The 18,342-nt window shown below is 38.1% G+C and overlaps 1 protein-coding gene across 1 annotated transcript in view; it reads right to left on the reverse strand.

Annotated features, from left to right (window-relative positions):
- Positions 1-18,342, reverse strand: part of LOC127430445 (neuronal vesicle trafficking-associated protein 2-like) — a 49,941-nt gene that overhangs the window by 22,551 nt on the left and 9,048 nt on the right. The window contains exon 3 of the mRNA XM_051680212.1: positions 15,584-15,694. Coding sequence (XP_051536172.1) covers positions 15,584-15,694 — 111 coding nt within the window. The remainder of the gene's footprint in view (positions 1-15,583; positions 15,695-18,342) is intronic.

Genomic DNA, 18,342 nt, shown 5'->3' on the forward strand with positions numbered 1-18,342 from the left:
ACATTGTCTTTGTGTTTGTTTTTGAGTTGCCACAGTAGGCAGTAATGCCTTAAGGTCAATATTAGGTCAAAAATGGCAAAAAAGAAACAGCTTTCTCTAGAAAGTCGTCAGTCAATCATTGTTTTGAGGAATGAAGGCTATACATTGCTTGAAATTGCCAAAAAACTGAAGATTTCATACAAATTGTGTACACTACAGTCTTCAAAGACAAAGGACAACTGGCTCTAACAAGGACAGAAAGAGATGTGGAAGGCCAGATGTAAAACTAAACAAGAGGATAAGTACATCAGAGTCTCTAGTTTGAGAAATAGACACCTCACATGTCCTCAGCTGACAGCTTCATTGAATTCTACCCGCTCAACACCAGTTTCATGTACAACAGTAAAGAGAAGACTCAGGGGTGCAGGCCTTATGGGAAGAATTTCAAAGAAAACTTTTGAAACAGAAAAACAAAAAGAAAAGTTTAGAGTGGGCAAAGAAACACAGACATTGGACAACAGATAATTGGAAAAGAGTGTTATGGATCTTAACCCCACTGAGCTTTTGTGGGATCAGCTAGACTGTAAGGTGTGTGAGAAGTGCCCTAAAAGACAGCCACATCTATGGCAAGTGCTACAGGAAGCGTGGGGTGAAATGTCACCTGAGTATCTGGACAAACTGACAGCTAGAATGCCAAGGATCTGTAAAGCTGTCATTGCTGCACGTGGAGGATTTTTTTGATGAGAACTCTTTGAAGTAGTTTAAGAAGTTCTGAAAACATTTTCAAATTGTAATTGTAATTTTTCACGTGATTAATGTCCTGACTATACATTGTAATCAGTTGAATGACACTTTGGTGAATAAAAGTACCAATTTCTTACCATAAGTGCAAAATCTGTACATTATTCCAAACTTTTGACCGCCAGTGTATACTGTTTATGAATATTGTCAAAAGGCTGAAAGGAATATTGTGGGTTCAATACAAGCTGAGCATTTGTTTTGAATGAACAGCATGTTGATTACCAAAAATAATAATTAATTAATAAATAATTGTAATTTGTTCTTCCTTTTCATTTAAAATAGCAAAAATCAAGGTTACAATGAGGCACTTAAAATTTAATTTTTGGAGGGTTTAAGGTGGAAATTTGAAGCTTAGAATTTTATAAAAGCACTTCTGTTAAAACTTGTGTATTATTTGAGCTGTAAAGTTTTTATATATTGTTGTTTTTATGGTCGTTTTAGGTTTTACAGTGTTAAGACATCATGGCAACAAAGTTGTAAAATTGGATATAAAAGGTTAGTAAGAAATTTTATCACAGTAAAATCATGTTAACATGCACATTGTTTACATCTTGTGGCTATAATTTTGAAACAGTGAGTATTTTAACGTTTACGGTTTGGTCCCAATCACTTCTATTGAAAGAGCCTCATTGTAACACAGAAAAGGAAGGACAAGTCAAAATATTTTTTTGGTGGTAATTAACATTATGCCACAAATGCTGTTGATTGAGCTTAACTTGTATTGAAACCAGAATATTCCTTTAAATGAATATTCTAAGTTACAATGCATTCAAAATGCATTTCTGTACACACACACACACACACACACACACACGTTGGTACTCCTATAATTACGAGGACACTCCATAAACATAATGATTTTTATATTGTACAAACTATACAACTATCCCCTAAACCTACCCCTAAACCTAACCCTCACAGAAACCTTGTGGCATTTTTAAATTTTCAAAAAAACATTTAGTATGTTTTTAAAGCCGTTTGAATTACTAGTGTGTAACCTAAAAAAAAATTCCTTGTAAACCACAAAAACCAACACACACACACATATATAGAAACGTGTTAGGAAACTACCATTCATTTTGAAATTTTATTTGGTTTCAATAGTGACGCAAAATCTATAATCAGTGTAAGCCTATAGGTAATAATGTCTGGTATTAAAATGTATCTGGTATCTGGGTATTGCCTGAATTCTGTTTAGAAGTGTGTGATTGATTTGTTCTCCAGAGAAATTTATTCACATTGTGGATTAGATCCCACTGTAGTGTGGCCACAATCCAGGTCTGTAAATCATAGCTGTATAGTAACAATTCTTTGGCAAGCTCAACATGTGTTATCATCATGCTTAACTTGCTCGTCTGTTTAAAACCTAAACAGAAAAAGCAGAAAATGTACTTCACCATAACATAATCACCAATCATGCCTTTGCTACAGCTCACACTGTCTGTGCCAATAACAAGTGGGTGATATTTCTATATACAAAGTTGCAGACAAAAGAGATGAATGTGGCTCTCCAGCAATGGTGGATGGTGAGAATAGAGTAAAAGCCATCTGGTGTAATAAATCATTCAAATACACTGTCACATTTTAACATGACAAATGACTCCAGTAAATTGCCTAAGCTTTTCACGCAACTCTAATGATTTCACAAAATACGACAACTGCACAGCTGAGATACAACAGTGTGATGTAATATACTTGACTGGTTGACATAAACAATTCTGGACAAGGCAGAGAATGAGTTTGCAATTTCAAGGCATAGGATAGTACAGCAATGTTCCTCTATATTTTGCAGGAAAGAAACCACAAAAGACATTGAGGGCATATATAATAGACATATTTACCCCATAATACAGAATAATGGTCAATCAATTTGGTTTTCCAATGACAGATTCTTAATCTTTTACACTTGTTTCACCCAATCTTGAATATTTGGTTGCATTTTTTATATTTTGTTTAGAATTTTTGATAGAAGTAGGGCTGGACAATATAGTTAAGAAAATCACGATATTTTTCAGCCATTTGACGATATTCAATGTAAGCGTAAGCATAGATCTAGCGGGAGACTCACAGCTGTACATCATCATGCCATTATCTAGTTATCTCCTAGCCAGTCATACGTCAGCCATTGCTTTTAACCCTCTGGGGTCTGAGGGTGTTTTAGGCCCTGGAGATATCTGCCTTGACATTTGTGCTTTTTTCAGTTGCTTAATAACATATTAATGGCTAAAGTCTGATAACACTGTATTCAGCGCAAACTGGGCTACAATAATATGTGAACAACATGTATGTACATGTTTGTATTTTTGAGAAAATAACGTTTATGCGTGGTTTTTGAAAAAACAAAAATTGTAAGTCACTGAAATAAGGCCATATATCACATACTAAAAATTTGTTCACAAGACTTTTGAGAACTGGATCTTGTAGCCTAGAGTTTTTGCTATAAAATGATGTGAAACCATCCTGATCACTCATTCATACAAAACAATGCAGTCATTTAACTTTTGTAAGACACTTTTAGTGTTAGAAAGACCATATGCGAGGAGCCGTAGATGATTATGAATATTGATGTGATTCACACCTGAGGAAACAAAGACCCCTCCCCTGAGAGAGAATGAATGTGAGGAGACTTGATGATTGAATGTATTATCTGACTATACATTTTCTTTACATAAAGACTTTAGACCTACACTACCGTTTAAAAGTTTATAGATCTGTAAGATTTTTTAATGTTCTGCTCACCAAGGCTGCATTTATTTGATCCAAAATACAGCAAAAACAGTGATATTGTGAAATATTTTTACAATTTAAAATAACTTTTCTATTTGAATATATTGTAAAATGCAATTTATTCCTGTGATCAAAGCTGAATTTTCAGCATCATTACTGCAGTCTTCAGTGTCACATGATCCTTCAGAAATCATTCTAATATGCTGATTTTCTAATATGGGCATATTTACAGCACATTTTACACATTTACACCCAAACAGATATTTGCAAGCACAAGCTTCGTTGATCATAATGAGGCAGCATAAACACTAGTTAAAATATAATCTAAACATTCATATTATTTTTATATCATATTACATATCATATTTATATCATACAGCATACAATTTAAATACCTGCTTTAGCCGAAACAACATTTAAATGTAACTAAAACTTGCCTATTAGGACATATTTCAAATTTCAATAATCTGAATACTGGCTGGCAAGTCTGGAAATAGTCCAGCTGGTAAAATATGTACATGTTTATATAAAATAGCATGTCAACTAATGTAAGTAAAGACTTGCTCATCCGGAATTGTATCCTCGGCTGGATCAAGTCGCTCTTCAAAATGTAAATGTTCATTGTCGGAGTCGCGCTATACTTCTGAGGAAAATGTGAACTCTTCGTCACTATCCAGGACCACCTGTAGAGCTTCCTCACCTGTGTAGCGTGCCATCTTCCAAACACGCAGGAAAATTCATGAATCTGATGATGAACTTGATGCTTTTTAAGGCATTGTTGGGGGCGTTTACCATTTGCATTGATCACCTCAGCACATTACTGTATGAATAGCGTGCTCTGTTGGTGGGTGGGATCACATTAGCGATAATGAGCTGAGCCAGGAGAAACTGTACATCACTTTGTTTCATACAGATTACATTGCAGGAGAATATTTGTTTTAAATTTGAATTGTTTTATTTAAAAGTAGACATTTTTAGCTTACTTTAGACATATGTTTCATGTTTGTGTGATAAGTATTCGCAGAGTTTCACTTCATTTTTGAGACATGTTTCAGAAAGATGCTCGCGGAGACAGACACGGCTGAAAGCGCACCCTGTTTATTTTCTTTACAAAAGCACAAGGTTTTGTTGTTATTGTGAGTGTACACAAATAAAATTACACCCTTTATAGTTTCTAATGATGTCTTACACTTATCTGTATGCCAAAAATGATGGAGTATTTTAAGTTGTTTCCGCTGTTATGCGGAAAAAATCCAGCAGTACACGCCGGTGCGTCCATCGACCCCAGAGGGTTAAAAGCCCGCTTTCAATCTACCTCTTTGCTGTTTCAGTGTGCCAACACAGCAATTCATCCGACAGCTCACTATGTCCAACGTCAAGTCAGCTTCGTTCCCCGACGAGCTAATACCCAGCTCTGGACATGGATTTAGTCACTTGCTCCTTAACTTCTATCCAGAGTCAGCAGCTTCACGCCGCAGCGTGCGTCTGCAATTTCCAACATCTCAGTAGGATCGTGGCCCTTTCGGAATGATAACAGAAATGTTAACCAGGCATATCCGTCATACCCGATCTCTCCAGGCCACTGGTGAACCAGCTCATTCATATCATCTTGGGGAGCCGCCTTCCCTCCCTGACGATGTCGCCACTCCATCTCAACTTTCTGCCCCACATCAAACCTATGGGGCATAAACGATCAGCAAAAAGATCTCCATCCACATCTGTCACGTAGGAGACCTCCCTCAGTCAAAGCCACTGCATCTACTGCAACCGACTGCATGACCCGGTGTTGGAAGGCGTATGCTCCTCGCCAATTCCGTCAAAATCACTGCCTCAAGGCAGCAGCTGTCGCCATCAGAAATATGCTAAGTTCTCAATCATCTTCTTTTGGGGGAAACATTAGTCAAATGCATTTAGAGTATGGTTTATGGGTTTTCGGCTTTCTGCTGCCAATGTTGTCTGTTCATCATAACCCACACTTGCATCAATATTAAATTCAAGCTGCAATATTTCATTTGACATGTTTAGCAGCTTGACGGCCACGCCATGCACAACGTTGATTCGTTCACCGTGTTACACACCCGAGCGCACACCTCTTCAGGGAATCAAGATCTATCATTTATGCATGTCATCATGCATAAGTACTAGCGTACAGGGTCTTATTACTCCATTCAGTTAAGATGATGCCTTGTTTTGTTTGTCGCCTCTATCGCACGTTAAATCGTGAAGTGTTTCTTACTTCATACGTCTACTTCTGTGTTCTCCAAATAAGGGAGCACCACCTGCTGTTGCACGCCTCTGACACCTCCGCTCATTACATTTTCTTATTGCAAATCAGCACATTTCCTTAACAGCGCAATGCATTTTTCTTCCTATATATGATGGCAGAATTGTGGCTAAATGATTTGCATGTGTGGAGTAAGATTTGTTTTAACTACATTACATTTTTATTTCAAGTATCAATGCATTTCAGCCTTTGCTCTATTCAATTTTTATTTGCTCATGGTTGGGGCAGTTACATTTAGTAGCAGGTATGTAAGGTTTTGTTCACTCATTGGATAAAACCTGTGCCAGATTAGCTTTTTTCACAGTATTCAAAATTGCGTAACTCATTATTTCTACGCTACAGTTCATTTTCTGTATTTGCTGGTAAAACATAAGCTCCTTATTATGCTCCCAACATTAGTTTAACAACAACGTTAGTCTAAACGCATTACATTTTTATTTTAAATTAATAATGCATTTTGCTCTCTGCTCCATTCACTGTAAATACACTCGTGGTTAGGGCAATTGACGACGGGTGCTCCAACCCTCAAATCCTGCACACTCCACTGTAAGTTTCATGGGTGGTGGCCTGGAGCCATTCACTGCTTCATCCACACATTCTATATCACACAATTATCAAATTCAAGCATGTCTATCCTTCTGCAAGGATATCGTATAATCATATCTGCCCTCCTCACCAGGGCTTCCACAATCCCAAGCATGGTTTTCCTTCACATAGGTACTGCACAAGCCTAGCTCACCCTTATCAAAGGGCTCATGCGTAAACGTTGTTCATCTTCCGACAAAAGGTATTGCACAACAATGTCACCCTTATCGTAGGGCTTTATGCAACGTTGTTCACTTTTTGGCAAAGATATTTCACAAACACCATCCGCCCTCGTTGGAGGGCTCATAATCAAACATCATCTACATTGCTTATACAACCACCCTCGTCGAAGGGCTCATACCATACGCTAATTATCTTCAGCAAAGGAATCGTACAACTTTCACCCTCATCATAGGGCTCAAACGAAACATTATCCATCCTCTGACAGATATCACACAATTAACATTCATACGCAAGCATGATGTAAAGGTTCTTTAGCTCACAGCTGTAGATCATCATGCTGTAGATAGTTATCTCCTAGACAATCATATGTCAGCCATTGCTTTAAAAAGCCTGCTTTCAATCTACCTCTTTGCTATTTCAGTGTGCCAACACGGCAACCTCCTCCTCCCCACTGCCACCAGTTGAGTCCCATCCTGCATGGGGGTAGGCTCCTCGCCCCCTGCCTCCTATCTCCTGCAGGATCTGATGGTTCAAGTGGCAATCTCATCAGACGGCCAGACGGTGGCAGCAACTTCAACTTCAGTCTGTGAGACTTCCTGATAGAAATTTATATTTAGATATTTATGTATTTGTTTTGAAATGACTTAAAATGTTTTTCCACACAATTTTTCACAAAAAGAACACAAGGTAGACTGATGTTAAAATATTTTTCATTCATTTGTACCAATATAGCAATATATAGTAATAAATAGCAATATTTACTTACATATATGTTTTACTTGAACATTTTATTACATGAAAAATGCCATGCTGTGCCTTCTGTGAAAATTTGTTTTTTGAATTTTTAACTTTTGAATTGATTCATTGAAAGGGACAACTTAAACTGAGTCACAGAAATGAGTAGAACTTACTTGCTATTGACGTTTAAATCAGAGACATTATTAAAGCGATAGTTCACCCAAAAATATAAATTCTCTCAGTATATACTCACCCTCATGATATCCCAGGTGTGTATGACTTTCTTCAACAGAACACATTTCAAGAAAAAAAGGAAAAACATCTCAGCTAAGTAGGTCTTTAAAATGCAATTGAATGGAGATTTCTCTTTTGAAGCTCCAAAAATCACAGTCAGCATAACCTTCATCCATACAACACCAGCTGTTAAATTAATGTCTTCTAAAGTGACACAATCACTTTTGGTGTGAAAAAGATAAATATTTATGTCCTTTTTTTAACTCTAAATCAGGCTTCCGGTCAGAAGCGGTAAGTGTGTGTGATGTAATCGCATTGGCATTTGAAACACTTGAGAACTGAGGCAGGTGCACAGCTGGAAGAGCAGCGCTGTTTACAAGGAGGAACGCTGTACAGTATCTTGGTTGGTTTTGGTGTATAAATCTGTTTCTTTACTCACAATGGTGTGTTTGTGTGCTCATCCTGGATGTCTCAACCAAGTGGAGAAAGTGAGATTACATCTGTATCCATGGCAATGCGAATACGTCACACAAGAGACTGCTTGGACTCCACCCTCTTGTGAAGCATTGTATTATAGCTAAAAAGTACTTAAATATTAAATAAATATAAGCGAGTGTGTCACTTTTGAAGACATTAACTGCTGAAGTTGTATGGATGATGTTTATGCTGACTGCCTGTGATTTTTGGAGCTTCAAAAGAGAAATCTCCATTCACTTGCATTTTAAGGACCTACTGAGTGGAGATATTTTTCTATTTTTCTTCAAATGTGTTCTGGTGAAGAAAGAAAGTCATACACACCTGGGATATCATGAGGGTGAGCAAATAATGAGAGAATTTTCATTTTTGGGTGAACTATCCCTTTAAAACTAATCGTGAGTAAAGCAGTGTTAATTGTCAAATTTTTTTCATAATTGTTTCTCTTTTGATGAAAATGACGTTTTAAGTTACTCAATATTTCATGGAATTTTTACTCAAAAATGGCATTTAATTTTAAATCAACAAAAATTAAAAATGTTAGCTGATGATTATGTGCAATACGGCAAAAACATGTACAGTCTTAAACTATCAGTTCATATTTTAACCAAATATTAAAATACTTTGTGTATAAACTACAATTATTTAAACATGTTTTAAATCTATTCAAAATTAATATGTTTAATATATAAGAATAAACAACAGAAGTCCTGAAAACAGGAGCTCCTGAAAAAATAGCATATAATAAATATACTGAAGCATTATCTAGTTTTTAGAAGTTAGTCTGTTGTGAATTCCTCACATTTAGACAATTTAGTGTAGAACTAAAGTGTAGCATGTCCTGGTTACTTTTGTAACCTCCATTCCCTGATGGAGGGAACGAGACGTTGTGTCAATGTAGTGACACTAGGGGTCACTCTTGGGAGCCCCAAACACCTCTGCTTTTTTGAGAAAAGGCCAATGAGAACTGGCGAGTGGAATTTGCATGCCACTCCCCCGGACATACAGGTATAAAAGGAGCTGGTATGCAACCACTCAGCGTTGTGGCAAGAGGGACACAACGTCTTGTTCCCTCCATCAGGGAACAGAGGTTACGAAAGTAACCAGGATGTTCTCTATCTGTTACTTACTCAACGTTGTGTCGATGTAGTTACACTAGGGGTCCCTATACAAAACGCCACAACTAGCTGAACTGTGTTACGTGAACTGCCGGTGTGTGACGGGCAGACTGCTGTGTGCCTCGTAGCCAGCGCACCAGGCCGTCACGTAACCTCCCCCAACGCTCTTATGAGCGTCGAACGGTCCATCAGGAACAAGTCGACTGCCCAACTATAGGGACAGGCTAGCCCAGCCGAGGCCTCTTTTCCCTCTCTTTTCTCCCCAAAAAGAGTGGAATTTGTTAACTAACTGGGAGCCATAAGTGTCTGCGTCGGGGGGTGTCCCTCCCAAGGGGAAGACACCGCGGAGAACACACCCCACCCAAAAAGGGGGGGGGGGATTTTGAGTGGAATACGTCACATGGTCTTACCGAGTCTTGTCAGAAGTATGTCATGTGGAGAGGTCCCTTGGTACGTCCTACCCGAAGAGGGAGGAGTTTCTATAGAGCATGGAGACCGGGGGCAGAGGGGCCTCTGCCCAAGAAAGACGCAGTTTGCCGACAGGGAAAGATTTTGCGGAAAATATCACATGGGGTCGCCTTCGGGGAAACAGCACATGTGGAGTACCTACCTCAGTACAGGGGCTCATTAGCGCACATACTGGGCTGGTCAGCGAGTTTCTCTGCAAACTCAACTGCCAGAGGGCTAAGGAGGAAAGTCATCCAGGGATCACAGTCTGTGAACACAACTGGGAGTCAAGAGCACACGTCTTCACTCGATAACTTGTCTTCTTCCCGGGCTCCGAACGAGATGTCGAACTCGCCCTGAGACGAGCCAGCGATCTCGTCCGAGCGCCCGACCGGGGCGAGCGTGCTGGGGAATGGGAGGTTCATGGGGGGGTTCACCAAAATTGCCCCCAGTGCTAACCGGAACGGCCTCATACCCGTTGGTAGAAGGACCGAGGCGGGGAGCCGATGGGGTGGCTTGCTTTCTTACGAATGCAAGCCATGACTGCAACATTGCCATGGTCATGTTCTCGCAATGCCCACCTCCGCGTGGGCAGCGCCCAGACACGTAAGACAGCAATCGTGGCCATCAGAAGTGGAGAGATATCGACCGCAATCAGGAATAACACACAGACGGAAAGACATCTTTAAAAAGACGTTCCGTGTGTGCCGCTCTTTTAGAAAGAAAATACACTCTTTTTAGAATATACTCTTTTAGTTGTTTCTGCTGAAGCGCCCAGGGGTGTTCTCTGCACTCCATGGGTGCAGAGGGGGAGAAGCCGCTGAAATGCACCCTAGAATCCAGCAGACGAGTTGAATGAACTTTGCGGATGAATTCAGCTTCAATGAATAGAACCACTCGGCTCCGAAGAGAAAATCTGAATGAGTGGTTGCATACCAGCTCCTTTTATACCCGTATGTTCGGGGGAGTGGCATGCAAATTCCACTCACCAATTCTCATTGGCCTTTTTTAAAAAAAGCAGAGGTGTTTGGGGCTCCCAAGAATGACCCCTAGTGTCACTACATCGACACAACGTCGAGTGAGTGACAGAGAAGGAACTAGTGTTACATGTAGAACAAGTTCACCTATTAATTCGCTTCTGTGCATATGTAAATTGTACTATTATGTTTATTTTATGGATATAGCTGATTTAATGTCACATACTATATAGAGGATGCATTTGAGTGAGGTAATTAACCCAGGAGTAAAGCTCATTGTACAGGTGTTCAGCTCCCCAACGTAATATGACTGGATTATTTCGATCAATTCTTACAAGATTTTTCTTTAAAAAAAAAAAGTTTTCACTGAAATTGATTATTGTCATGATGTGTCTTTTTCGTCTCGTCTTTGTTATTGTTCACAAAATCAAAAACTTTTCGCTGAAGCGATTAACACTGGAGTCAAAGAAGGATAACGTCATGCTGTTTAGGAAGCATAAAAGCTAAATAAAAGCACCCAAAAATCATTGCAAAATACATGATGTTGCTTGATTTTGTATTATCAGCAAAATCATCAAGAATACATAGTGAATAATATTGCCCAGCTCTAGATAGAAGAGATATTGTGCAGAAGGCTCAACTACCTACAGCAGCATCCAATGAGCTGTTTCCAACTCACCTTTGGAGACTACAATAAACATCACTCAACATGATCAATCACAGTGACAGTGAGTGCCCCCTGCATCACCCGGGGTCACTGCTTGACAACATATGGTTTTGCCCAAGCAAATGATTTGTCAAGTCCAATGAATGGTCATCATCTGTAGGGAGATGGAAGCAACACTTCAGCATCACTGCAGCATTGCATGGTCTCTTGTTTCCAGGGTGGGTGACAATTGTCTGTGTTTGCTGGCACTCCCACATGATTGGGTCCCTTTATTTTTTCACTGAGCAAACGGCCAGGGACAATTTACTGCGTGACAGGGGAGAATGGATTGGCAGCTTTATGTGAAAGTGGATTGTGCCAATAAATGGATCTCTCTGTATGTCTCCTTTCTGGCAATGACAGGATGAGTTACATCGCGCCAACAAAGGCATTTCAGCCTCACAGACTTTCAAATAATATCTGTCCTTTAAAGGGTCAGAATACATTTGCTCAGTGCTCTTTATTGACCTGTGAGAAATGCGTGTTGATTTCAATAATCATTCCATTACCGAGTTACGATTTGAAATGCACTGGATCTACTAAGATTCTTGAGTTTTTCATTAGTAGTGCATTCAATTTGAAGTAAACCCTCAAGAATGGACAATATGAAGATTTTGGCAGGACAATTTGCCTCTCACTTATGAAAACTACCAAAAAGTACTATGGTATTACCATGTTTTTTGGACATGTCCCATGGTACTGTAGATACCATCTTATCTAATTTAACAGTTCTGGTTCAAATTCTGGTTCCTTAATGGTTCCATTAATGATTCTTTTAGTACATTTTTGGAAGAAATATTTGGAAATAAGAAATGAAATTCTTATTGCATTTACTGCCCTCAACAACCTATTGCTACGAGCCATTCTTTTGGAAACCGCACTATACTGGACAAGCTGTATGTTTTGCGCCGTAGATTCAAAAGAATCAGCTCATAAGAGTAATTTGTTCAGGAATCAGACTACACTGGTCGTGCTGTGTTTCATGCTGTTGATTCAAAAGAATCGGCTCATAAGAGTCATTTGTTCGGGAATCAGACTACACTGGTCGTACTGTGTGTTTCACATGATAGATTCAAAAGAGAAGACTCATCAGAGTCATTTGTTCGGGAACCAGCTACACTGGTCGTGCTGTGTGTTTCACACTGTAGATTGTGAGGGCAGCGCTTCTGAAATCAAATCAAATCGCAGGCGCACGCATGCACACACACACACACACACACACACACACACACACACACACACACTTCTACTGCTTGATTTTCATGCAGTGTGTCCAATAGTATCCATCTGCAGAGCCACAGAGCAGTCTGTTTAGAGTATAAACGGCTGTGAACTCTCAAATGACCTTTTTCACCAGAGATTTCAGCTCGCAAGTCACGGGAAGTTTGATATAATGAACCCTTCAAACACAGGAAAAACTTCAAAGGTCTTTCAAAATAAAAGTCCAGCTGAAATGAGAGGTTTATTTAACTGGATGTGTGAAATTGAAGACATTACAACAGAAAAATATTACTACTGTATAAAAGTGTAATATTCAAAGTAGTAGCAATAATACTCATAATAACAATAATATAATATTAAATGGTTATATTATTAGTATTATTATCTGTAAGCAATATCACGTAAGCTGAATACCAGTACTGAAAATCAGCATGTTGAGATTCAGCAATGGCAGCCTCAGGTAATCAGATTGTCTTCATTTAATGCGTTCATTAATACTGTAAAGCTCTGTTGTGCATCTTTCTTTGTTCTTTACAAAAACTAATTATTTATAAATAATTATATTTTCATTTGATCAAAGCTGTACAGTATGTATTTGATTAAACACAATTTGATCAAAACATTTAATTAAAATATTTAACATGGAATCCAGAAAAATTAAAACAGAAAAGGCATAATTTTTATCTATAAAACGTATTCATTTCTTTTTGTCAATAATGTTCTGTGTAATTTAATAAAAAATCTGAGTTATTTACTTTTTTTTTTTCGAGTTAGTATCGATACTGAGGAACCAGGGCTTGTATCTTACCGAAGTCACAATTTTGGTATCGGAGCAACCCTACATGGGTCACTATGTATTGCTCTGTGGTTGCTAAGCTGTAATAACTAGTTTTGCCATGCTGCTATGCGGTTTTTCGGATGTTCTTTGTTCTTGCTAAGGTGTTGCTAAGTGGTTGCTAGAGTGTTCTGGATGGTCGCTGGGTTGTTGCTTAGAGGTCCACATCAAAAGAACCCAACCCTATAAGCAGTGTTGGGTAATTTACTCAAAGTAATCCACTACAAATTATAAATTACTTGAAAAGTAATCACATTACTAATTCACTTTTTAGTTACTTTCTAGAACACTTCACAGAAAAGTTGTTTGTATGCTCAACAAATTCTAAATAATGTCTAAATTTCCTCTTGTTCATTGTCGCATGCAAGTCATACACTCGTTCCTTAAAATGACTCATTAGGGGACTCATTATATTTCTTGTTATATTTCTATTATTTTAGAAATAAGTGTAACCCAATTAAAGTAACTAAAATTACAGTAATTAACTTAATTGAAAGGCAGTTACAGTTATCGGATTACAAGAATTTAAAATGTAATGTTACACAACTTTTTGTCTAAGAAGTCATTAAACTACTGTAACAAATTACTTTGTAATCAGATTACACACAACACTGGCCCCAAGTCTCTCTGATATTGTGCTCCAAGATAGTGCTCAGATCCCTCCTTCAGTGTACGTCAATGGGCCTGTTTTATCATCCAACAGACAAAAAAAAATTAAATCTGATCACTCAGAAAATGTAATAGGGTTAAGGGTTCGACAAATTTGCAAGTACCGCTAATGATATCATAGCCAACTTCTTCTGAGCCAATCAAATCAAAATATATATCATCCAAGTTCCAATTTTTCACAATAAATATTCTGTTTATGTTTTCAATAATGTGCTTAATTTATAGTAATCTATCTATGTATACTTGGGATTAGTTGGAAATTCATGGAAGTCAAAGCCAAATCCCCCACCCTCCACTTCCTCTACCAAACCTCCCAGACAGTGCACTAACAGCAAGCAGAAATCACAATACCTACTTCCTACTTAATTAAGTTGTCTTAATACCACATTTATTTCGCCATGATATGTTAATATGTTCCACTTGGCTAAATAAAACACCAAGAGACCTCAACTCTCTTTTGTTTTGAACATTTAATGAGGGGGAACATTCCTTCTTCACTTAATAGTGGAGCTACGGTGGGGAATACCATAAAACCCAACTGGGAGGCTTCACACAGCATAGATCAGCCAGCAGTTAGCTCTCTGTACTCTGAATGGCTCCTCCTAGACAACAACCTTGGAGAAGAGATTCCTACAACAAGCTTATACAAGAAAGCTCAGCTATGTGACTGTGAAAGAATACTGCAGATTGCAGGGCCGTACAGTTTCTGTTTTCATAATGCTTTGTGGCTTACAGCACCTTAATGTGTACATCAAATGATTCCTTTCTTTTTCATCTGCCTCCCCAATGACTTTCACTAGGTAAAACGTCCCCCCAGACGTCTTTTCTGTCCAACTCTAAATGAATGATGTCCAAATGGTCCACATTGCCAACAACATTCTATCAGACAGCAGATTCCAGAACTGCCTCAAGGATTCAATCCAAATAGCTGAAGCAAAGACTTAATGTTCAAAGAAAGACTGCATGTTTTTCAAGAAGACACTTGATTGAGTACGAGGAACCTTTAGGAACATTAATTGTGTACCGTGTTCTTGCAGTAATAAGACTACTTGTAGACTATTACACATTGATGCAATTAGTGGTGCAAGATTAAACTTGGATGGATTTTTAAATTAAAACCTGATGATTTGTTTATTATTGACTTTGTAATTCATTATAAGAGTTTTTTCTCAGTGGCTACAACCATGCTGAAAAAAAAAATAAAATAAATAATAATAAAAAAATATATATATATATATATATATATATATATATATATATATATATATATATATATATATATATATATATATACAGACCAGCACGAATTTCCATGCTAGTCTAGGACGGTTTATGCTGGTTAGTGCTGGTTTCATATAGCCATACAGTTTACCAACTGTTTTTTTTTACTGTTGAAGCTGGCTGTCCAAGGTATTCTTGCTGCTTAAGCTAATTATGTAGTCTGATGGGCACACCAGCATCCTATGCTGGAGCAACTACTAAAACAAAACTTTGGTCAGCCAGCTTCATCAGAAAGACCATGCTGGTCCAATCAAATCAGCCAGTCTAAGCTGGTCTTTTCAGCAGGGTGTTCTAGGCATCCATGCCAAAGGAATACAGTCATACCTTTAGCCTCTCAGAAACTCCATCCGTGATGCTGATGGTGAACTCCTCCACCTTCGGCTTGGCCTTGTTCTTCTGCTCCGTCTGGTACTCAGTCCGTGTCTTCACCACCACCTATGCAGAGATTGATCAGAACATACTTTCAGTGAGATCTTTCAAGTCAATCGCAGATTACCATTTGTATAGAGTTTGACAACCGTTCCATAAAACCAGTGAGGTATGATGTAGTTTTGCAAGTGTCATCCAGTCAATAATATCCAATATTGTCAGGCCTTCCAAAAAATTTTTTGTTTTTAATCATCATGATAACCACCATCAATGCTGACTCTTCGGTTGTTCAAAATCAATGATTTCGCAAACACACAGAGATAGCTGAGACATAGTGTTTTCCCAATTGGCATCATCAAAATCAACCCCTTTCACTCACCAGCACATAATCCTGGTCAAATCACTTAGACTGGTTAAAGCCGAGTCTAGTGAATTGTGTATTTAATTCACATATATATCATTATATCAAATTTATACATTAATTTATTACTCTCTGGAATCATCAATTTTGATTGTCCAATCGTGCTATCCAGCGGTCTTATATTTCTGAATAATGACAGCATATCCGGGAATAAAGTGATATTTCACCGGTCATCCGGATATTACAATTCATCTTTCCTACTTCTTGCATCACTCCGCGATCTCTGCAAGATAATAAAATAAAGTCAAATCAGTGTATCGTGTCAGTTTATTTATTGATTTGCAGAGTAGTCGTGTAATAAGCCAGATAATGAGCAGTCAGATGATCATTTTTGCAAAATAAACACCAACTGAACTTGACACAAACCGGAGGTGGAATTCCGTAACTTCAGCTGAAATCATCATATCATGTCCATTCAATTATTTATTTAGCAAGTACCCATATAGTAAATTGAATAATCTACAATCATAACCAGTCGTTATACAGTCATTATCGCAAAATAAACCCTTACAGGGTGATACAAGTTTTTATACAAATATTTTGCGATAATGACTGGCTGACAGTAGATTATATAATTACAAACTAACTTTCTTTTTATGGACCATGCAGAAAGAGTTCGTCATCAACCAGAATACTCTAATCTACCAGTCAGTCTTCAGAAAATGGAGCCAAGCAACATGTAGCAGCTCCCAAGATGGAAATCGTTAACAGAACACCTGAGAAGTTATCTGTTCCTGCTCATTTTATTATTGTGTTGGACTTATAAATTTCCTCTTTTGTGTGACTGTGTAGAATTTCTTCCAATTGCAATTCAGTAAGTTCATCTTCCTGTCATTCCAATTCAACATACTGTAGGGCCTGGCCAACTCAATTCAAATTCAAAAAACTCATGAACTGAAAGACAGCTAATTTTTCAATTCTGAATTTTGCCCAATCCTGGTTGAAGCTAAGACGTGTGATGACAGATGGATGAATAACATCTCCAGATGATTACATCTCAGTGCTGACCTCCGTTCCTGCCACAACACTCCCCAGAAGCCATGGAGTTGATGAAGTCTAATGCCTTGTAGACCACAGAATGACTCTCAACCACTTGTCATGAACTCTGCAATTACTGCTTATCTGTCTCCTTCCCAAACACTCTGACGTTTCATTTTCCCCCTGAATAACCATCATGTCTGCTTCCATTTCTCTGCTTCTCTTGAGCAATGTTAGGCACCCTGTTATCTATTCCGTTTTTTCTCTCCCTTCAGAATGCAACCTCTGCCTCCAGGCAATGTTGTGTGTTACCTTTTTTGCTGCTGATTCAAGTCATCGATAGTGCCAACACCATGCAGGGACTTCTGCTGTTTGGACTGATCCCCTCCACTATACGTGTTGTACTGATGACAACCTACTTGATTAACAAGTGTTCTGAATAATGATGAGTTTGTGATGACACCCAGCTTCTGATTTGCATGTAATTAGAAGATGATGAATGTGGTAATAATGTTGATAAGGTTTTGAATGTTTTAAACATTGACTTGAATGAGATTCTGAGTGTTAAGAAAGCTCAGGCCAAAAGTTATTGCGAGTCCACTTAGGAAACAAATTCATTTTGAAAAAGAAGAAACTTTGTGAGTCAATGTAGTGATCCAAGTGCATGGAGGGGACTTATGACCAAAAAGTATGTACAGTACACTGGATTACATGGTTTACCTTTTACTTGCAACACTGTCTAATACTCAAACATCCAACAAGTCCATATTTTTGGTTCTTCAGTTTTAAAATTCACTATTAAATACATTAAACAAGTCTAAATTTCTCATTAAAGTAAAAAAAAAAAAAAAAAAAAAAAAAAACATGGAATTATTGAAAGAGCCTGTTCTTAACATTTCTAATGTTAAATAAATACTGCTAAGACAGCTGTCATATAATTTGCAGTCATTACTGCCTGACTGCTATCTGCAGACCTTTAGAGAAAGATAATGATTTTCCACAGGGTTGATCCTTGTACTGCTTAGAGACTTTAATGTCAGTATGAAAAATGTATGGTTTTGACATTGTCCAAGTTTTGATGGAAATACTGCACCAAGTTCATACATTAAAACAACTTGCTATTGCTAGAATCTGCATAAAATACATGTATAATTTGCATTATACCATGGTCTATTCGAATACTCGATTTTCATTGGCTGGAATATGTGCGATAAAACTGTTTATTACATGCCTCTCTGGAATTCTGATTGGCACATCCACGTATCAGACCACTCATCCGGGTATTGCAAGCCATCTTTCCTGCTTCTCGGATCAC

The sequence above is a fragment of the Myxocyprinus asiaticus genome, chromosome 40 (assembly GCF_019703515.2).
Source record: "Myxocyprinus asiaticus isolate MX2 ecotype Aquarium Trade chromosome 40, UBuf_Myxa_2, whole genome shotgun sequence".
NCBI classification, from domain to species: domain Eukaryota; kingdom Metazoa; phylum Chordata; class Actinopteri; order Cypriniformes; family Catostomidae; genus Myxocyprinus; species Myxocyprinus asiaticus.